We start from the raw sequence: 21,282 nt of genomic DNA, 5'->3' as shown, positions 1-21,282 counted from the left end.
AAATCCTCATTTTAGCACCCCCCCCCAAAAGAAAGAAAAATAGAGATTGACTTAAATGTTAATGATGTCTCTGAAAATCATTGTTAATAGGGAAGAGGTAGCTCTGTTGAAGTACTGGTGCCCTCATGAAATTTAATTTGCCTTGTTTAATGTTAATTTCAGGACCTTCAACTTGGAAATGTCCATTTTCTAAAACATATATAATAGAAAAAGACCATTTTTTTTTTTAAAGCCTCCTCCTGGGAGAAAACCATCTTAAATAATTGAAAGCATTGGTCATTTTTATTTAAAAGAATTTATTCAGTCTGCAAATACACCTACCGTTTGTTTAGTGACTATATTCACACCCATTAACAGTATTTTATGGGGTACCTGGTGGGCTCAGTTGGAAGAGCATGTGGTGCTTGCTCTTGGGGTCATGAGTTTGAGCCCATGCTGGCAGTAGAGATTACATAAATAAATTAACTTAAAATAGTATTTCACAGAAGCCATTGATACCCTCAGAAAAGCTTTTTTAAGACCTCCTTAAGGTCACATTTGATACATCTAGATATGGTTAAAGGTTATCATTACCTGTATAAAATGTCTGTTTCTGCATTCTAAGAGACCTCCAAATTTTTAATAACCTGTCCTTTGGGTGTTGAAGTACCAAGGGGTCAGACTGAAAACTGAAAGAATCTTAGCTACAGCGGAGAATTTTGGGGCATGGGAAGTAAGCAACAGTTTTTCCTTTTCATATGAATGGCCCTGGCATTAAACCCAGAGGGATTTAAGGAGGAGAACCAGAGACTTTTCTCCAAAAAGCCTTCCTTTCAAGGGTCAAGTTTGCAACTTGACTCCCCCCTCTACCATCTGGCATCTTTGACTCATCCACACCTTCTAGCCCTCCCATCCTCATTTCCCACATGTCGGCTTCCTGGGAAGGACCTGTCTCTTGCACCAGCCATGCCACTGCCCTCATCACCCCCTCCTAGACTTAGTCACTGCCTCAGTGAGAGCTGCTCCCCTTTCCAGTGACAGGAGTAGGAGGCGATGCTGGGGCTCAGGGCCGTGCTGGAACCGTGGCTGTTGCCCGAGGGAGCAGCACATGGAGGGCAGGGGAAGGGAGCAGGCCCTGACTTCCACCCTACACAAGGGCCAGCCCTCTAGCCCTGTCTGGTGCCGCAGCACCAGGCTCAGGAGCTATGTTGAGGACCCTGCAGCCATTCGCTTGTCGAGGGTCAGCGCCTGGGCTGTGGTACCAGTCCCCTCCAAGCAGACAGTGGGCTGTGCTGATTTCAGTCAGAGGATCTGGGCTCACAGGTCTCACTAGATTCGGGGCTCCTCCTGCCTGCTCGGGTTGGGTGAGAGTGGAGATGAGGCTGTGGGATGGAGAGAATCCGGAATCCTGCACTGGCAACATCATGAGGTCCCTCTAGAGATGCAGTCAGATTTTGTGGGGGATTTGTCTGCCTCAGTTTAGCTCCATACCTGCTGGCTACTGCAGCTGCATGAAATCATTTTGCTCTCTGTCTTTGGCAGCCCTGAGGACCCCCAGCCTTGTTCTAGAAAAGATGAGCTCTGTGGGCTGAGTGGGAGACTGGGAAACAAGCCTCCTTCCAAAGATGCCTGTTTTGGCCCTGCCTAGCCTGTAGCCTCTGGATGATGAGGTTTGGTGGCTGCAGATTGAGATCAAACAGCTGTTCCCTTTGGCTCTCCTGGCAGACACTGCCCACTGCTTCCAGTGTGTGCACCGCAGACACGGGTGGCCCTGTGGGTGGGTGCCAGGGGGGAAAGCCATCCCCCACCCCCGCAGTAAGCAGAAGCAGGCAGAAGCTGTTGGAAGCTGCAGGCCTCCCGCACTGACTTGCGCTGTTCTTGTCCTCCAGGTGCTGCTGTTTCTTTAAGAGGAAAAGGAAGAAGACTGCCCAGCGCCACAAGTGACCAGTGCCTCCCAGGAGTCCTCAGGCCCTGGGGACTCTAACTTGATTGCACCTGCAGCTCCTGCCACTTTTCACTGGAAGGGACTCCTCTGTGGGGAAGGGTAGAGATCCAAACCAAAAAGAAGAAAACAGATGCCCCCAGAAGGAGCCAGTGCGGGCAGCCAGGGCCCAGTAGGTCATTGGCCACCCCGCCTGCCTAAAGCTCTGAGCAGGTCCCAGAGCTGCTGCTCCTCCACTGATTGCCCTTGGGGGGCTGCCTGGTTGACTCTCCTTCCTATTGTTTACAGTGAAGGTGTCATTCACAAAAACTCAAGGACTACTATTCTCTTCCCTCCCCCGTAGTTTACTCCTGGTTCTTGCCCCACCCTCAACCCTCTCCAGCATAAAAGCTAGTGAGTTACAGGCTTTGTCTGCTGAAGGATCTCCAGAGGCTGGGGGTGTGGCCAAGGAGGCAGGGGGAAGGTGGCAGGCCTGGGCAGGAGAAGAACCTTCTCCAGCTACCAGGTGTGCCTGGCAGTATGTGGCTTCTTCCTCCTCTGTGCCTGTGCAGCCTCTAGCCCCAGCTGGCCACGGGGTGCAGGTTCCTCCCTCCCCTGCCCCCTCCTATGAAGTTACACTGTTGGACACAAGCTGTGAGAAATCTGCAGTCTACTGTCCCAGCGTGCTGGCATTCTTCGCTCTCTTGACAAGCGAACTCTGTTCTCCACATGGTAGTAGGACAATGCAAATTGTTCTGAGCAAAGGAAAAAAAACTGACTTTATTGCACTTTTTGTTTTTGTTTTTGTTTTGTTTTTTAACAAAAAACATGGCAGATGCATATTGTGTCTGGTTATATTGGGAGTTTTACTTTTTTCTGTTTTGAGGGGGGTGGGGCCAGCCAAGCCATTCAGAGAGAACATGGGTCCAGAGGACATGCTCAGTGGAAAAAGTTGGGTCTGCAGCACCCAGAAGAGAAGAAGCCAAACTCTGTGTCATTCTGAGTAAACGCTCAGGTTGGCAAGGAAACATACTTGAATACTCATTCATCTTCTCAACTGCTGAAGAATGTCCCTACCAGAGCCTCTTGACCTCATCAGCCTACAGTTTGGACACCCTTGCTCTCCGGCACATGGGATGAGCCAGCCAAGCCAGACTGTGACCAGGAGAAGGAGATGCTTGACAAAAAAATTGGAAATAATCAGTTTCCTCCACTGCCAGGGACTTCCAACTAGATAGCCATGTGACTTCCATAGTAACTTGGGGGACAGATTAGTGATGAAAGAGGCACTGCCATATTGCCACTAGTGGACAAGAAGAGGAGGAATGTGAGCCTGCCTTCCAACTGCCAGAAGAACCTCAGGATTTGGTATCATAGGGCCAGGAAATAAAATCAGTGTGTACTGTCTGCCCCAATAGCTGAGTGATAGCATTTGGGCTGGCCTGCCTTACTAGAAAGCACCTACAGATCTCCCAGCAGGTCCACAGCAGCAGGCTGAGGACTGAGCATGTGGGGCTGTCGTGAACAGGAGGATAAGATTGGTTGGTGCTGGAAAATTCCAGGGGAAAGGATACTGAAATGAAAGGTCTGAAATTATCTTCTCAACTGGATGTAGACTCCTTCCAAATAAGATGGCCATGTATCAAGAGCATGTTTTCCCCAGTCCACTGTCTGCCTTCCCATGTGGGGTAGTCAGCGAACCTACTACCATGAAGGGTCTTGGTTCTTCATTCACTGCTTGGAAAGTCATCAATATGTGGAGTTAACATTGTGCTCAATTTTCATTTGAGCTCAGCAGCTTTTGCAAACAGTGATCTCACTCCAGATGTGATAGAGGAGAAAGAATCACGTCAGGGAGCAAGACCTTGTGTCTGGGAGTAGGGAGAGCTAACCATGGAGGACCAGAGGCTGGCAACTGAGTCTGGTGGTTTGGGGAACACAGAAATCAGTGCCTCTGGCTTGAGGTGGAGGATGTGGGGATACTTTCTGGTAGTTGGCATGTCCTGACAAGTCCCTTGATGCATCTCACATGGAGCAAAAATAGCAGTCACATGGATCAGAGTTTCTGGGCCTTAGCCTTTCCATTGGGCCTCAGCTAGGAAGTATCACTTTACTGGCTCCAGACCCGCTCAGCTCATGTGTAGATCGTGATCTTTCATTTTTTTAAAAGAACAGACTGGGAAACACAGTGTCACATCCCTTTTCCACAAGGATTTTGACTATTGCTTCTTCAATATTACCTAGTGGTTAAGGCAACATCATGGAAACTTATTTCTCAATTGGCATTTGGGCAACTTGAACTTCCTGTATTTAACTTATCCCTTGACTCTCTCTCAAAGGAGGGCAAGGGAAAGTGGTGACAAAGCCTCTAGCATCCTGGCACTCCATACCCACTAAGTGCCTCCCCACCTCTGCTTCCACAAAAAAGCAAAGGCAGTGACCAGCTTGGCTCAGGGCAGGCCCCCCTGCAGCTGGATTTGTGACTTTATTTTGGGCTTAAATGTTTTTAAAGGCTTGCTCTTGAGGGGTTTAAACCTAAGCAGTTATGGGGGGGTCCTTCCTAATGCACTGTTCTTTCTCTGCCCCCCCAATCTCTTACTAGGTATGTGATTTTCATAACAAAGGGTCATGGTGATTTTTCCAAGGCCATTAGCACTCCAAGGTGGTCCCAGTCCCCACAGAGATTCTATTGTGATCTTCCTGAAAAATAAAAAGTGAATAAAAAGACTACCTAAGGAATAATTTGGCCATCAGTGCCATCCCCACCAGCCCCATCAGGGCTCCCGCCTCCACCCGTTTGCTATATTTGCTTAGCGCTGTGCCTCAGCCAGGCCCCCGAGGCTGGGCACCCCCTCCACCCACCAGCCACCCCAGTCCGCTCACTGCAGTTTTTTGAGCTTTCTCCATTTCTCAACATGGTGCCTAGGGATCTTTTCTTTGGGATTGTTGCGGTTGTTCCTGAGTTAGCAGTAAGTACTAACAGCATCTGTTCATTAAAAAATCCTTACTACATGCCACCAGGAGTTCTCCCGAGCTCTGCGGCCCCTCTGGCATTGTATCCTGAGCAGATTGAGGCAGGCAGGGCAGCGATCCAGCCAGGCATAAAGGGTCCTTCTGTATGCCCAGAGGATGACCTGCGTCTGCGCAGTCGGGTGTTGCAAGGGTTGAACCCTTGCCGCGCACACGTGCCATTTCCCAGGGATCTCACTCTGGACTCCTCTGCAAGGGCAGGCAGTGTGCCAGCAGCCACTATGCTCTCAGGGCTGCCTTAACATTCTGCTGTACTGGGTCTGTCTAGGAGTAAACAGAGTTTAAGAAGGTACAAGTCAAGGGACGCGGCTGACCTCCAGTTCAAGTTCCATTTCACTCTGACCCACAGGGGCAACAGGAGATGGCAGGTTCCTGGAGTTTTCAGTAGTGATGTTGATTTGCCTGTTTATGTCCATGAACTCCGAGTACAAAGAAACAGCCCCCGCTGGTAGCCAGAAAAGAGGGTCCATTGCCTCTTTATCCCAACGTAGTTCACTGGAAGTGTATGCTGATGGTGCATATTCAGTGTTGATTCTCAGTGCGAGTAACCATCTTTAATGTCAGAAATATGCAGTGATGGTAATGTATGTTGGAGTGGTTACTAAAGATCATAGCCTTAAATTTTTTGTATGCAAAAGATAGAGTTTATCCCCCCGTCCCCCCGCCCAGTGAGCAAGCATGGCCTGCATTTCTCAAAAACAGCCCAGAAAGCATCTCAAAGGAACGTATTCTTCTGATGCATCTCTCCCAATTCCACCTGCTTCGTGTGTGTCCCAGTCACCTCTTCCACTTTCATATTTAAGCCAGTTTTCCATCCCCAGTGAGTAGCCCTGACAATATCATCTCCAGTGTCAGCCACGTTAGGGCTAGAGTCCCTCAGATTGGGAGCTTAGAGCACCATCTGGCCAACATTGCCTTTGCCAGTCCACTGCCACCCTCCCCACCACTGCCCCAAGGTGGGTGGGTGAATTCCAGCAACCCTTAGGGAGCCAGCGTCACGTGGCACCCCGTCTGGATTGGCCATATGAGCAACAGGCACTTGTCTCTGGGGTTCTTGCTTTTGCCAACTCCAGACCTCTGGGAAAGCCCTGCCTAGAGATTGATGGCCAGTGACTCCCAGTCTTCCCTGTGATGGGTCAGCAGGAATTGAAAAGAGATCCCTATAGTTTTGTTGTCTTGTTTGGGGGGGGAGGGGTGGCTTCATTTCTGAATCTTAAAATAAGGAATCCACGGCCCTTATGAGGGTTTACAGAGTTTTGAGCAGTTTTTAGCCACAAATAAGGAATCTTGAAAGTTTTCAATCAATTAAGCAGTCTTAAAAACAGGTTTCTCATAACTACTTTTGCAGGTGACTGAGTGCAAAAGAATAGGTTTCTCCATTGTATTCAAAATAGTAAGTAGGTTCCCTGGATATAGACAGTAGTAGTTGACAGATTTCCTTAAAAAGCAACCAGGAAGTCCACCCCAGTATTTGTAGATCAGCTTACAAAGGAAAAAGTGAACGTGTACTCCATATGTTTTTAGTTTTGTTACCAAACGTGATGTTATAAAGAAACCTCGTTCTGTGGACAGAATTTCTTTTGTTACTTTCCTCCTCTTTGTCCTCACAGTCATATTTCCAGTGCCATCACCACCTTCAATGTCTCAGAGCAGAGGGTTATCCATGGTAATAAGTGGGGGGTGCAGTGCACTCATCCCGATAACACACGAGGACAGCTGTCCTGACTGCCCCTTCCCTGCAAACCCCCTCTTTAAGGGCAGGTGAGACATTTTCAGTGTTCCTCTTCATGAGCTCCAGACCAAATCCCAGGCCAGCCCTTGCACCGAAAGCTTTCTTTAAGAGGTTTGTCAATCTGTTAGGAATGTCTCAGGAAAAATGAGCCATTTCTTTGGGGGGAAATACACTTACAAATGGGTGTATGTGGTTGCACTTGTATGCCTCTGTGTGTGTGTGTGTGTGCACACGTGTTCGTGCACATTCTCATCTGTGCATTTCACTTCCATAAAGACTTACAGCCCAGGCCACTGGGAACACGTGTTACTGCATATTCTCAGAAGTAAACAACTAACAAGTGAGCTTCTCGAATTAGTGTCACAGGAAGTTGGCTCTGGGAATGAGCCCCATTTATCGAGCAGAAGAGTAAACAGTAGAAAAGATAAGAGATGAAACCAAAAATATAACCACCCCCCCCATTGGAAAGTAATGTTGATTCATCAATTCCCATTGGATATATTACATGCTCTAATTTATTATATTATTATTTTGTCTGTTTCTTTAATCTTTGCCCATTGTACTTTTAAAAAGATGTTGGGATTTTATTGCAATTTTTTTAAGACTAGATGTATAAATCAGCTGTGGAAATCAGTTTTAATTGCTGTGTGGATGTGTCTGATTATTGTTAAATACTTTTTTTTTTTTAACTTTTTGTTTTATTTTAGATATGTGATGTTTCATAAACCCTGGCACTGGTCACATAGCTCAGCTGTGAAAATGAAACTTGTAGTATTTTTAAACATGAATGTCAATTTCAAGTGTATTTGAATGGTTCCTCCAGGGAGAGATTTGTACACCATTGGGAGAAACTCCTCTGCAGTGGAAGTAGCCTTCTTTGGGGGAAGAAAAAAAAAAAACAACAACAACGGAAAATGGGTCTTGATATGTTATCTCAGAGTAGCCCATTTCCTAGGGCACCACGGAAAACACAAATGTGATCTTTAAGTATACCTCTTCCCCAATTTGGGGAAGAAAGGACTCCGTTTGCACCCTTTTTGTATGTAAAATAAAATGTCTTACCTTTCTTGACTAATTTTGGTTTGTTGATTGGTTTGTCTGGTTTTAATTTCCCCTGGTTGGTTTGTAACGAAGAATCCAGCCAAGATTAACTTAGACGTGACTCAGGGCTGATGAATGAAAATAATGAATGAATGAATGAATGAAAATACTTTGGCATTCTTGCTTCATTCCTTTGGGTTGAACATTGCTCTGTCCTGTCAGTCACTTGAAATATTCCTGGCAGAACTTTGACATTCATGACTCACATAACTGGTTCCAGAATCCCTGTGGTTCTTAGGTAGTAGAACACCTTAGGTAGTAGAACATCAGGAAGTTAAGATAGCTTTGTTATTCTGCTCTACTAATTAACCATCTATACAGATAGAGGATAAAACTATGATGTGCAATTATAAAATCACAAGTGTGTGTATGATATGTATATATAGCCACAGATCAACTGTCAATCGGCATGATTGGCTAGTTACAATTTTTGTTACTAAATTACTACTTAATGATTTTGTGTTTTTTCAATGGTAGGTAAGTAAGCAGAAGACATGTTTTAAGTTCATCATGAAAGGAAAAACTTCACATTTAGAACATTTTATCCATCAGGCTTTTTTTTTTTTTTTTTTTTCCATAGCGGTGGGGGAGGTACAGAGGAGGCTGCTTTTATGCTGTTTTAGCATTAGCTCCTCATGTGGAGAAGGGTACTTTGAAAACATAGTTTGGTAAACATTTTTCCCAGTAGCTATGGTTAGCATCAGACCAGTCAGTGGCAAAAGAGGCCTGACCAAAAAAATGATGGGGGATGGGGGTATTGGAAGATCAATCCTGTCAGTGCAGCAGTTCTACCTAGAAGTAGAAGTTCTACCTAGAAGAACCTTTACCAGATTGAGGTGGTCTGAATTGAGGTGTGAAAATTAGAAACAGCAAATGTCGTGTGTTTATCTGAGACACCTATGGAAGATTTGCACCTTGGCCATATTGAACTTGGTGTTAGCAAGGACAAGTTAATGCCAGCGGCCATGCATAAATTCCAGCTTGGCCCAGACCTCATAAAGGGACCAAATTGCAGGTTCAGCTAATTGAAACAGAACAATTCCTACCTATAATTCAGGCTGTGAAGACCTAGAATTTCCATATTAATCTTTGAAAACTGGTTTAAAGACATTTAATAATATCATAGGTCTAAATTTTAGAAAGATGTGTGTAATTTTATTTTTCTGGGTGAGACTCCCAGTGATGAAGTGTATATGTGGTAGAGAGGAACAAGTGTGAGAGCATCTGACAACTATCCCTGACCTGGAGGTGTCAAGAAAACTGAACCTGAGGCCATTTCATATATATATATATATATATATATATATATATATATATAATAAGATTATATATTTATCATAGATTATATATAATTATATATTATATATAATCTTAATATAAGATATATAATCTTATATTGATTATATGATTATATAATTAAGATTATATATATAATCTTATATATATATATATATGATTTCCCACCTCCCTGTTAATGATGCTATTGCAATCAATATTTGTTGGACACTTAGCCCTGCAGGAGTGTTGGGGGAGATGTACACAAAAGTGCAACACATGCAACACAGTTCGTTGCTCAAAAAAAGTGGTTAGTTGGCAGCGCCTGGGTGGCTCAGTCAGGGGAGTGTCTTACTCTTGATCTCAGCTCAGGTCTTGATCTCAGGGTCGGAAGTCCAAGCCTGTATTGGGCTCTATGCTGGGTGTGGAGCCTACTTCAAAACAAAACAAAAACAGTTTACTTGGGAAAATAGGTAAAGAAAGGAAGTTAAGAACCAGAATATACAAAAATAGTGTGCACTGACTCATACATACAGCAGTTGGCACACTAAGACCAGAGAAAAACAGGTACTAAAGTGACAGGGACTAAGTCAAAAAGGAAAGGTTCTGAAGCAAGACAAGTAGAAGGCGCAGTATAAGGTAAAAATCTGGGTGAGCAGAAGGATGCCCCGAATTTGGGGAAGCTACCATACTTAAACCCAAGCTAGTGGTGGCTAATGCTTGACTGGTCTAAGTGGGAAAACATCAGACCGTCGTTCCTTCCAGTCCCCGGCCCTTCTAACATAACTAACCCTCCAGACAACTTCCCTCCGCGAAGGCAAGACTGGTCACAGGAGTGGCCGCTCTGCATGCTGGGGTTTGTAGTCTCCTCAGAGACCCAATCCGCGTGCTCTTCGGGGCGGTGCCGCCTTCCGGGATCCTCTTCCTGTTGGTGGGCCCTGGCGAGGGGGGGAGCCAATGGGGCCACAGAAACGTGGCAGCCACCCACGAGCCCGCGTCTTGGCCGACCCTGCCGGCAGGCCGGGCCACGCCCCCTGCAAGGCCCTACTACCCGGCGCCAATCCAGAGGGGGAAAATAGGGACGACCTCCTGTCAGGAGACTGGCAGGAGCCCCGGTTTCCCCCCTCAGTCGCTCTCGGTGGTGGCGCCGGTGCTCTCGCCAACGCGTCCCCACCCTCTTCCGGCCCTCGGCTGCCGGGGCCGCGCTCTCTTTGCCCGGTGGATGCTGCGCCTCTCTGAGCGGAACATGAAGGTCCTCTTTGCCGCCGCCCTCATCGTGGGGTCCGTCTTCTTCCTGCTGTTGCCAGGTCCCTCCACGGCCGACGAGAAGAAGAAGGGGCCCAAAGTCACCGTCAAGGTCCGTCCTCCCCTCTCCTGACCTGCCTGGCGAAGCCCACCCCCCGTCGCCGGCGTTCTGGCCTCGGAGCCGCAAGTCACCGGTGTCCGAGGCATTTAAGCTCCCGGAGCTCAGGCTTGGGCGTCCTTGGCTTTGGCTCAGGCTCTGCCTAGGTTCCCGGCTGTGGCCTCGTGGCGTCCGGGCTTTTCTGCTCATTCAGACCGGAGACTGCCCGGCCCTCCCCGGCACCCCAGCCCCTGCTTTGACCCAGGAGTGGGCGCCCGGCATGTGCAGCCGGGGCTGATACTGTCAGCCTCAGAGCAGTCTTTGCGAATACCGTTCAGCGCTGGGAAAATAGTCAAGGATCACGTCTGGCAAACTGAGAATCCTTTTCTTTACTCAGGCCAGATGTTACCCACTTGCAATTACGAAGCACAGCAGTCTCGTTCAGACTTGCATGATGCTAACTAAGTTAAATTCCCCTCTTAAGATTTTTTGATGTTCATTTCTAGAATCTGCGCTCATTATTTATGTAGACTAAAGGTTGTTTGCTACCCTATAGTCTAAAGGGAGTGCAAACAGACATTTTCTGGGAGAAGTGTCTGGAGCCTTCATTAGATTCTCATAGAGTTTTTGTTACCACCGTAATCCGGTTCAGAACTACTGTTCTCAAAATAGGGCTCTTTTCTGTACGACCTTCAGGGTAACTTCTGGGGCCCTGGCTTCTCTGGCAAGACCCCTTCGAAAAGGCTGAGTTTGAAATGGTCTTCTTCCTCAGGTGTACTTTGATCTGCGAATTGGAGATGAAGATATAGGCCGGGTAGTCATTGGTCTCTTTGGAAAGACAGTTCCAAAAACAGTGGATAATTTTGTGGCCTTAGCCACGGGAGAGGTAAGTGGCTGGAACAGAGGTAGTTGAACTCAAGTGAAATTGGCACGTAAAGCTGGCAGCGAACTGAAGTGCAGAGAGTGGCCTATCTACAGCGGTAACCCTCACCGCTGCTCTGCGGCTCTAGGAACCTGGTATTATCGTATCTTCTGGAGGTTTTAAACTAAATCCAGAAATAGGGATTTTTTTTTTTTTTTTGAGAAAAAAATTTTTTTTTAAGATTTTCTTTATTTATTTGTTAGAGATACAGTGAGAGAGAGAATACAAGCAGGAGGAGTGGGAGAGGGAGAAGCAGGCTCCCCATTGAGCAGGGAGCCTGATGTGGGGCTTCATCCCAGGACCCTGGTATCATGACCCAAGCTGAAGGCAGATGCTTAACAACTGAGCCACCCAGGCTCCCTGACAAAAAATAATTTTAAGACATTGCAGTAATCAAGGAAAACATATCTGTGGAAACTAGTTTGTGTCCTGTGCACCAGAACTTTCTCTTAAGGGTAAGGGGCCCAGAGCTTCCCAGGTTTTTAAAGAAATAGGAGTGCCCTGTTTAAGAAAGTTTGTATTCCTCTTAACTCTAAAGCAGGTGGTGGGGATTAAGAATACACTTACCAAGGGGCGCCTGGGTGGCTCAGTGGGTTAAGCCTCTGCCTTTAGCTCAGGTCATGATCTCAGCGTCCTGGGATTGAGCCCCGCATCGGGCTCTCTGCTCCGCGGGGAGCCTGCTTCCCTTCCTCTCTCTCTGCCTGCCTCTCTCCCTACTTGTGATCTCTGTCAAATAAATAAATAAAATCTTTAACAAAAATATATATATATTTGAAAAGAAAAAAGACTGCTGCAAAATATATATATAAAAAAAAAAGTGCATTTACCAGGATGAGCACTGAGTGAAGTATATAGCATTGTTAGTCACTGTATTGTACACCTGAAACTAAGATAATGGTGTATCTTAACTATACTGGAATCAGAATAAAAAATTACCAGAGGAAAAAAATGTCTGTATTCCAACCCTGCAGTGACTCAGCAGGTAACTGTTGTTTTTTGGCCCGTCTTACATCTGTTCTTACGATTAGAGGAAAATGAGGGGGAAAGGTGGAGACGACATGTGAAGTAGAATTGTATAAAGGCTGAGGAGTGTGCAGTCTTAGCCTCTCTTGGGTCTGTGTGCTCTGTGCCTGGCCTGTTGGTCACTGCTCACTTGGCATGTCGAATGACGAATCTGGTCAGTGGTGTCTCTTCTGGGAGGTGGAGCTGTGGGCTGGGTTCATGGAGGGTCTAGTATCTGCCTTGTGTCGCATGCCACTTCTCACCTTCTCCTTCCCTTATTTAGAAAGGATTTGGCTACAAAAACAGCAAATTCCATCGTGTGATCAAGGACTTCATGATCCAGGGTGGAGACTTTACCCGGGGAGATGGCACTGGAGGTAACCTCGGGCCCACTGGGCACCAGGCTCTCTTGGTACAGCCTTTAAGCTGGGAGGGCTGGATTGTGCTGGGCAGACGAGCTGCCTCCTCTCCCAGCTGCAGAAGCAGGACTAGCACCCGCATGGGGACCAGCTGTGGCCTTCTTTGTACAGGGACCCCAGGACAAAGGGAAGGAGAAGAGCAGGGGGTCGTGTGGTTCTCACCCCTGCCGGTCAGGGCCCACAGCCTTGGTGACTTTTCTTGAGGTACCCCCTGGGGGTGGGGAGCAAAGTGAAACACGTGGGTCAGTGGCTCTAGGTCAGGCTCTTGCTGGGTTGTTCACCGTCTAGGTGGGAGGAGCCAGGGGAACAGGACATGGAAGCTATGGAACAGTACGGAATGTGAGTGATGGCCATCGGCAACAGTGCCTGAGACGGAGCAGACGCGATACAAAACATTGTATGCATGGGGGCAGACACATTTGGGTGAGGTCTGCCGTCCTCGTGCTTAGTGACCTCAGGCAAGTGAGTCCTCTGAGCTTCACCTTCCTCTTGTGTAGAGTGGGAAGAGCTGGGGTGCTGCAGGGTAGCTGCCTGGTGCGTGGTGGAAGTCGGCCACTGCCAGGTGCCGGCAAGCAGAGGAGTCGCTCCGTCCAAGCTGGTCAGTAGTGGCCTCTTGCTTGTGAGGGAGGATCTGGGCAGGGTCTGGCCGGGGAGAACTTGGACAAAGAGGTGGGGCTCAGGTGAACCCACTGCTGTTCTATGGCAGGAGCTTGGCTGAAGGTGGGGTTCCGAGATAGAGGGAGAGCACGCACCACACGGGGAGCCCATGCTGGGCTGTGGCCAGGCCCGGGAGCTTGAATGGGAGGAAGACCTAGGCACAAAGGAGTTTGAGGGAGGATAATGGGGCCGTGTTTCTGTGTGTAAACTGCTCGACTGTCCTCCAGCGTACATCGTTCCCACTCTGAGCATTAGTCACTACTGCAGTGGGGGTGGCAGTGGAGGAAGGACAAGTAGATAATACAGGTGGGAGCTGCATGGACAGTGGGCAAAGGAAAAGTTGTCAAAAGAATAACTGAAGTCTGGAGGGAAAAATGATGAAATATATTGAGTTTAAAACGAAGAGTTATTCCACAGAGGGAGCTGTGGGGGGTTTCTGGCAGAAACCCTGCAGATGCCGGAGATTTACAAGGAAGACTCTCATGGAGAGGAGACTCTGAGCCAGCACTTGACCCAGGAGTTGCCACAAATAGGTACAGGTTTTGTACGTGAGTTTGAAAGGTGTTGGGTAAAACAGTGTAGCTTGTTACTGGGTTTTTCCAGGACCTATAGTCACGAATGCACACTGTGAATCTCCCAAGAGGAGACAGGGAGAAAGTAGGGGGCAGGATTTCTCCCGGAAGCAGCTCTGGGAACTTAAGTATGAGGATTTCTGAAATGGTGTCAGGGTCTGCCCAGCTCCCTTCGTCATGTACCTGGGCCTCAGATCCTTTGTGGGTAGACACACTATACACATCAACACCCAGCTTTTATTTTGTGTTAGTGGTAAGAGGCGCTTGATTATCCAGAACCCAAGTGGCAGCCCCTCCCCACTCATCTGAGTTATCTTATGTGCTCTGAGAAAGAAAAGCTGATCAGCCACAGCTGTCCTTTTCTTTGCTTCTGCAAAGCACCTCTCTATACCAGAGTACTTCAGAGTTCCTGTGGCAGACCTCTCCAGCCATAGCCAAGAGTAGCTGTCGATCTTTGCCTTATTTAAAAGCCACTCAGTTATGTTTTCAAAGTAACCAATGGGATAAGCTGTTCACTAAATCAGTCTGGCCTCATGCCCCACTTGGTCTGTCAGCATGGTTTGGCTCTGAGACCAGAGGGAAGGAAGTGAACGGCTTTTATGTCCTTATAATCCACTGGAGCCTGGCCTGACCAAAGACAGGTTGAGTCCCTGGAATCCTCACCCCAAAGGATGCTTGATTTGGGCCAGCTCAGCTCCTTGCTCTACTCTTTCTTCCCAGGAAAGAGCATCTATGGTGAACGCTTCCCTGATGAGAACTTCAAGCTGAAACACTACGGGCCTGGCTGGGTGAGCATGGCCAATGCAGGCAAAGACACCAATGGCTCCCAGTTCTTTATCACGACGGTGAAGACAGCCTGGCTAGATGGCAAGCACGTGGTATTCGGCAAAGTTCTGGAAGGCATGGTGAGTTTGGGGGGCAGGGGCTAAACCTGGGTGGCCTTCCCCAGGAAATGGACATTCATGGGCAGGGGCACCATGTAGTTTATCCCTTTCCCAGTAGGGACCCATAGATTGCCAGTGTTCCTATGTCCAAATCTGGAAGCAATCAGGAACTACCCTATGTGTCTCTGCCCCCAAGTTCTCAATTTTTGTGGCCTGCACAAGGACAGGGGCCTCTATTTCACTTGCTTAATGAGAGGCTGGCACTACCCTCTGTTGTGCAGAACCCAGCCGAACACACTATCATCCCAGAGAGGCCACTGGGTACCCACTCCCCAGCCACCCCCCTCCTCTTCTCCCTTAGCTCTGCCTAGTCCTGCTGCAGAGGATCAAAACTACTGCCTCCTCATGTTACAGCTAGGGTCTCCCCGGCTAGGATTCCATTAGGTTTTGGGGGCCCCACAGTTTGCCTGCTCTTTCTCCCATGGGGGCAGATTTTCTCGGCCAGATTCTGGAGCCTTTCTCCTTCGAGGGGTGGACCTCCTGACTCGGCTCTGCTCTACCTTCCCAGGAGGTAGTACGGAAGGTGGAGAGCACCAAGACCGACAGTCGGGACAAGCCCCTGAAGGATGTGACGATTGCAGACTGTGGCAAGATCGAGGTGGAGAAGCCCTTCGCCATCGCCAAGGAGTAGGGCCCCCGGGACCTCTTCCCTTTGAGCCACCATCTGTGCAGCTCTGTTGCCTTCCCCTGGGTGGAGACCGGCTGCCGCAGGGTTCTGTGCTGCTCTGGCCCCAGTGCTGGCCTCTGACAGAGTGGACCCCTCCCCGCACATTCTGCAGGCCTACCTACCGGCCTGGTTTTGTAACAAAGTCCTACCAATGCTGACCAATTAAAAAAGATGTTTTTTTTTATAATCACTGTGTGGGCTGGATTCTTGGGCCTGCAACAGCTGCTGAAGTCCCTGTCCCAGAATGTCTGGGATCCGGTGGCAGGGGGTGCTGTCCCCTGTTCGGGGGCTCTGGTCTGAACCCTCCTTCCCCAATAACTACTCACAAATAGCAATCAGAAACTTTTTGCTCCTTGCTTCTAACCTTTGCCACTAAGGTGCCACTTTTTGCCCCTTGCCCCCTTCTGGTGTAGGGGAAGAAATACACCTCTTCCTTTTCATTGCCTACCTCTAAATGGACTTCTCCCTTTATTCCTTATCCCCTGTTGTCCCTGCCCTGACACCTAGGGTGGGTAAGTCCTGGGTCTGGGCTGGGGGGACCCCGCCTCCTCTGAGAAGGGAGCACATACACTGAGGCATGTGCCTGTCCTGGCAGGTGGCCCATAGGCCTCTGGGCTGGTCAGGGCATCGTTGGCAAAGGAGCAGGATGACAAGATGCCTCTGGCTGAGCTTCAGCTGGCCTGTTGCTGAAGCCGTAGAGGCCCTGGAGTACGCCATTCACCACCACGTTGGGCAGAGGCTCTGTGGGACAGAAAGAAAATAGGAGCAAAGGGAGAAAAGATGGAGGGCCAGCCTGGCCTCAGGTCTGTAGTTACGTGAGCTCCTGAACCCATAGGCTCAGCCCCCTCCTCAGGAATAGAGGTCCCTGCCAAGGCCCTAGAACAGCTGGCCATCCCAAATGAGGCCTTGGCATGTCCTGCTTACATTCTGTTCACATTAGCTTGGTAAAGCCAGGATGGTGAGGAATGGAGACCAGGAGTGCCAAGTTTATCTCCCCACATCCACTTTCTGAAGGAAAACAAAGCAGGCCACAGGAGCAGCAGGACAGGTATGGCCCCAAAGGCAGGCAGTAGGCCCAAGATGCTGCCTTGAAGTCCTGAGCTGAAAATGGCAGGTTCACCCTGGATTCCCATCCTGACATCTAGGCCCTACTAGCAGATTATAGGTCTGAGCCCCCACCCCTCACCTGAGGATGGGCTGCAAATATAGGGATCCGTGTAGAAGCTGATGACAGGCCGGTGGTGCAGCTGGGAGCTAGGAGGGAAGAGTCCAGAACAGTGAGGGAGAGGCAGGGGAGAGACTAGGGACCCCAAAAGGAAAAGGTGGGTGGTAAGTGGGCTCAGGAGGCACCAACAGAAACCAGGGTGGTGGTTGGGGGCGGGGGTGGGGGGTGGGAGTCTGCAGTTGGGAAGATAGGCCCGACAGCCTCAGGCCGCCTCCTGGCGCACGGCCACTAGGGGGCGGCAGGGGCTTTGACTTGCCTGCTGTCATGTGGCAGGAACTCCCCCAGGGCGCTGAAAAGAGGAGACGCGCTGTGAGCTGCGGTTGGTGAGGGGGGTGGGGGGAGGCAGGGGCACGCGTGAGGAAGAGGTGGAGACACGCAACCCCAGCACTTCGCCTCCCAGGGGACCACTGCTTCTATTTGTAACAAGCTCAGTTCCGGAGGTGGCTGGGGTAACCAAGACTGTCCAGAAAATAGCCACTCTATCCCCACCGCCAAGAAAGCTAATGAGGGAGGTCACGTCTCAAAGAAGAAACAGGCCCATGCCTGACAGCTGTAAGAAGAAAAAGGACTTGGCCTCTATAACCTTTCCTCAAAGATAAATAATAAGGCACACCTGGGTGGCTCAGTTGGTTAAGCAACTGCCTTTGGTTGGGGTCATGATCCCTGCCGTTTGAGTTGGGCTTCCAGCTCCCATCTCTACTGGGAGTCAGCTCCTCCCTCTGACCTCCCCTCTCATACTCCTCTCAAATAAATAATCTAAAAATAATAAATAAGTAAAACCTTTCCTCACCTGCTTGCTGCAAAGAGACCCTGTGCCCCCAGCACTGGGGCCCCTCTCTCTTGCCTGGCCATGGTCCCCAGAGGCACTCACCCCCAGCTGCTGGCCTTAGAGTCTGTGGGGAAGTGCCGAAGATTCAGGAATTCCAGTAACTCCTTGGGCACATCCTGGTTCAGGTACAGGACACCCTGGAGGGATCAGAGGGAACCTGTAATCAGACCCTGCTGTGTAACATACAGAGCCCAGTGCAAAATGGAGAGGGTGGGGGTTCTAAGATGACCAAGAATTTCAAGAACGAGCAGAGCATTAAACCAAGCTTGGGTACCTTTTGAGCACTGGGCCTTGGGTGACTCCATGGGTTGTAAGCCCAGGAAGCCAACATGGCCTAGAATCTGGCATCTCTGTGTGGGGAAAAGGGAGAAGGGTCCTCACCCAAATCCTCAGTATTAACGGTAGCCCAGGCTCTCACCCTGGAGGAAAGCAAGAACTAGCTTTCATTGAGCAGAAACCACCTGCCTCTGTGTTACCTCATCCTGTTCTCTCAACACAGAGAGAGCTGTTTGGACCCATGACTGTTCAGAAAACTGAGGCTTGGGGTCGTACACAGCATGCTGGAGAGTGGGTCCCCTTCACTCCCTGTACCTCCACACCACCCCCCCACCCCGGTCCACACCTTTGGTCCAGCAGGCTGGGGATTAACAGAGCGCGCCCCCTGCACACCTGGATATAGGCCTCCAAGCCTTGCCGCCGCTGCTCCAATCCTCTGCTCCTCCAGTTAGGCAGGCGTTTTGAGGGGAAGTCGGGCACTTTGCACAGTTTCTTAATCTGCCAGAAGGTTACCGCGGTGCCATCACAGCATTCTGCTTGAGCCCTCAAGCTCACTGCGCCCAAGAGTCTCCCCCGGTCCTCCCTGCCCCCACTTCCAGACTTCAGGCTCTACCCCGGGGCAGACCGTAGTGAGTGATGGTTGGGACAGGACCCAGTCTCCCCCCATCCTCCCCCAAATGCCCGAGGGATGGCCGACCACGCGACTGGCATTGACGGTACAAGCTGGGCCCTGCCCCTCTGCGTCCACCCCGAAGCCCGAAGGGAGGTCTGTGCCCAGGACGGAGGGAGCGGGGCGGTAATGGGGGTGGCAGAGGCTGGGGCCGCAGTTCGTCCGCCCGTCTCCCAGGAGCTGGACAGGAGCCGGGCCGGGGTCGGTCGGTCGGCGGCGCAGCCTCACCCGCTTGTGCAGCGCGTGGAACTCGCTGTAGCGCCTCTGCACGATGTGCCTGCGCCCGCGGCACAGCACTTCCACTCGGAACACCTGGCGGGCGCGGGCGGGCGGCCAGGTGCGCGTGAGGCCCAGCCGGAGGGCTCAACAGGACCCACGGCCGCAACCCGCCCACCCTCCCGCGCTCAAAGGTACAAAGCGGCCCCGGGAGCCCCGCCAATCTCCGGGGACCCTCCCACGCTGCCCAACACTTGGGGAGATGGGGAGGATGCACCCGCCCCTCTGCTACGTGCAGTCCCCCGTGAACCCGGACCGTCGTCCACGGAGCTGCCAAATCCAAGCGGCCCGAGACCCTCGGCTGGCGGTCTCTGGACCGCCTGACCCGCCGCGTTCGGATGCTCCAGCCCGGGCGCGGGATCCCCACTACGCTTGGCGCGAGGAAATGCGGCGGGTCCCATGCCCCTTCCCAGCCAGTGTCCCAGCTCACCATGTGGCCTTTCTCTGGGCTCTGCCTGGGATCCTCGGGTCCCACCGACGGGATGTGAACTTCCAGCATCCGCACCCCGGCTCCAGCCCCTCCGAGCGGGAAGCAGCAAGCAAGACCTCTCCCAGCTCACACCGCAGACCCCGGCGGGCCGCACCGGGCCCGCCCCCTCGGTCAGGCCCCGCCCCAAATTGGCCCCGCCCCGGGCGTTCCCTCGCGCTGCAGGGTCCTGCGAGGGGCCGATTAAGGCACCGCGCGGAGGAGGCGGGGGCCAAGCACCGCCCCCTGAGCCTAGTGGGCCGCAGGTGGGGACCTTCCCGCCACTTTTCACCTAGACCCTGGGAACAAGACCTCACCTAGGAAGGCTTGGACAATCTGGCTTTGATGTCTGCCTCTCCCAGCATCCATGAGCCCTTACATTCATTTTTTTTTTCATCCATTCATTTATCTTTCAGCCCCAATCTGCTTCAGGTCGAGTTTGCCGGGAAGAAGCAGTTTAGAGCCCTGGGCTCTGCTTTGGGGGACAGATAGCTTGGCTTTCCTGAACTGTGTAGACCTGTTCTCATCTGCAAAATTGGGATTATAGGGCTCCCTCAGGAGAGTGTATAAAAACTTAGATGATCCCTGTTAAGCCCTCAGCAGAGCAGGTGTTGAGAAGACGGCAGCTTGTGGGCTCGTCCTGGAGGCAGAGGTGGGTGGTGTCTTTGTACAGGGCAACAGACAGGGAAGAGGGACTGTGGGAGAGAGCACTAGGCTGTTCTTGCTCACCCCCTCAGACAAGGCCTTCCTGGGTATGGGGCAGGATTTAATCCAGAAATCTCTCACCCTTGGGCTAAAAAGGGCCTCTACTCCCCCACTGAGCACCCTACATTTCATCCCTAAGGGAGCTGTCCCATTCAGCAGAGTCCCATTCAGGACTCCTCTGACTTCTCCCAACAAAGGTCTGGGCAGGCTGGAGGACTTGTGGTGGGAAGGAGGAAGCAAGAGCACCTGTCTTAGGGGTAGAGGCTGGTGATTGGGGGACCACTGACTCACTTTCTCCCCTGCTAGTGCAGAGGGGCTTCTGAGCTGGAGCAGAAAGTCGCCCCCCACCCCCCACCCTCAGCTCTGCTCTCAGAGAGAGGCTGAGAGGATGACCCCAAAGAACGCAAGCAGGTCTCACCAATACTATGTACCACATGTTCTTCCCCCAAATTCCATCGCACAAGAGCCCCAGAATCAGGAAGCTGAAATTTCCCGCAAGGGAAACGACCCATTATGAACAGAAGTGGTGGGGTTTCATTTCTTCCCTTGCACTTTGGAGCGCCATCACTCAGAGACCCTGTTCTCTTTGTCTACTTACTGGGGAATCCTCTCCCAGGAACCTAAGACCTCTAAACTTCTTGGTCACCTGTCCTAATGACCGCCCTCTGTCTCTGATCCTACCACCCAGAAAACAGCTACATTTCCTAATGGATCTCCCTGTTTTCCCTTGCCTCCCTTTCTCATATAAGGTCCATTCTCTGATTAGAGCAAACCATCAAGGCATTGCTTCAAGCCTTCAGAAGGCTTCCCGTTATACTAAGAACAAAACCCACCCTCCCTACCACAGTCTACAGAGCTCTGAGTGACCCAGCCCTGCCTCCATCTCTCATCTCTTTTTTTTTTTTTTAAGATTTTATTTATTTATTTGACAGAGAGAGATCACAAGTAGGCAGAGAGGCAGGCAGAGAGAGAGAGGAGGAAGCAGGCTCCCTGCTGAGCAGAGAGCCCGATGTGGGACTCGATCCCAGGACCCTGAGATCATGACCTGAGCCAAAGGCAGCGGCTTAACCCACTGAGCCACCCAGGCGCCCCTCCATCTCTCATCTCATTTCCTTTCCTTCCTCTTGATGTACCAGCTCCAGCCACAGTGACCTTCTAGTTCTTCAAACCCAACAAGCTCTTTCTTGCCTCAGGGCCTTTGCGCTTGCTGTTTTCTCTCCCTGGAACACTCTTCCCTGACTCCTTACCTAGCTGGTGGGCTTAGCCTAAAAA

At 50.5% G+C, this 21,282-nt stretch overlaps 3 protein-coding genes across 15 annotated transcripts in view; 2 read left to right on the top strand and 1 right to left on the bottom strand.

The window, feature by feature from the left end:
* Positions 1-7,737, top strand: part of CSNK1G1 (casein kinase 1 gamma 1) — a 192,554-nt gene extending 184,817 nt beyond the window's left edge. For all 11 annotated transcript variants that reach the window (XM_045067413.1, XM_045067414.1, XM_045067418.1 and 8 more), the window contains one exon: positions 1,869-7,737. In XM_045067413.1, coding sequence (XP_044923348.1) covers positions 1,869-1,923 — 55 coding nt within the window. In that variant the 3' untranslated portion in view covers positions 1,924-7,737. The remainder of the gene's footprint in view (positions 1-1,868) is intronic.
* A 2,411-nt stretch (positions 7,738-10,148) lies between these two features.
* PPIB (peptidylprolyl isomerase B) lies at positions 10,149-15,750 on the top strand. The gene is made up of 5 exons (XM_004758725.3): positions 10,149-10,395; positions 11,153-11,266; positions 12,588-12,681; positions 14,673-14,857; positions 15,405-15,750. The coding sequence occupies exons 1-5, from the start codon at positions 10,261-10,263 to the stop codon at positions 15,525-15,527; spliced, it is 651 nt and encodes a 216-aa protein (XP_004758782.1). The 5' UTR covers positions 10,149-10,260; the 3' UTR covers positions 15,528-15,750.
* Positions 13,744-20,928, bottom strand: SNX22 (sorting nexin 22). 3 transcript variants are annotated; one of them, XM_004758726.3, is made up of 7 exons: positions 19,270-20,926; positions 18,792-18,875; positions 18,287-18,391; positions 17,660-17,754; positions 17,045-17,077; positions 16,750-16,817; positions 13,744-16,304 (listed from the first exon to the last, which is right to left on the bottom strand). In XM_004758726.3, exons 1-7 carry the CDS (start codon positions 19,336-19,338, stop codon positions 16,183-16,185), a joined length of 576 nt encoding a protein of 191 aa, XP_004758783.1. In that variant the 5' UTR covers positions 19,339-20,926; the 3' UTR covers positions 13,744-16,182. The 3 variants fall into 3 exon arrangements, with proteins under 3 accessions (XP_004758783.1, XP_004758784.1, XP_044923355.1); XM_004758727.3 differs by lacking the exon at positions 17,045-17,077 and having other exon boundaries at positions 19,270-20,928; XM_045067420.1 differs by lacking the exon at positions 18,792-18,875 and having other exon boundaries at positions 19,270-20,925.
* Positions 20,929-21,282: the final 354 nt, after the last annotated feature.

Source organism: Mustela putorius, unplaced genomic scaffold (assembly GCF_011764305.1).
Source record: "Mustela putorius furo isolate JIRA1106 unplaced genomic scaffold, ASM1176430v1.1 tig00003896_pilon_pilon_pilon, whole genome shotgun sequence".
NCBI lineage: Eukaryota > Metazoa > Chordata > Mammalia > Carnivora > Mustelidae > Mustela > Mustela putorius.
This window is presented reverse-complemented; position numbering and strand designations above follow the sequence as displayed.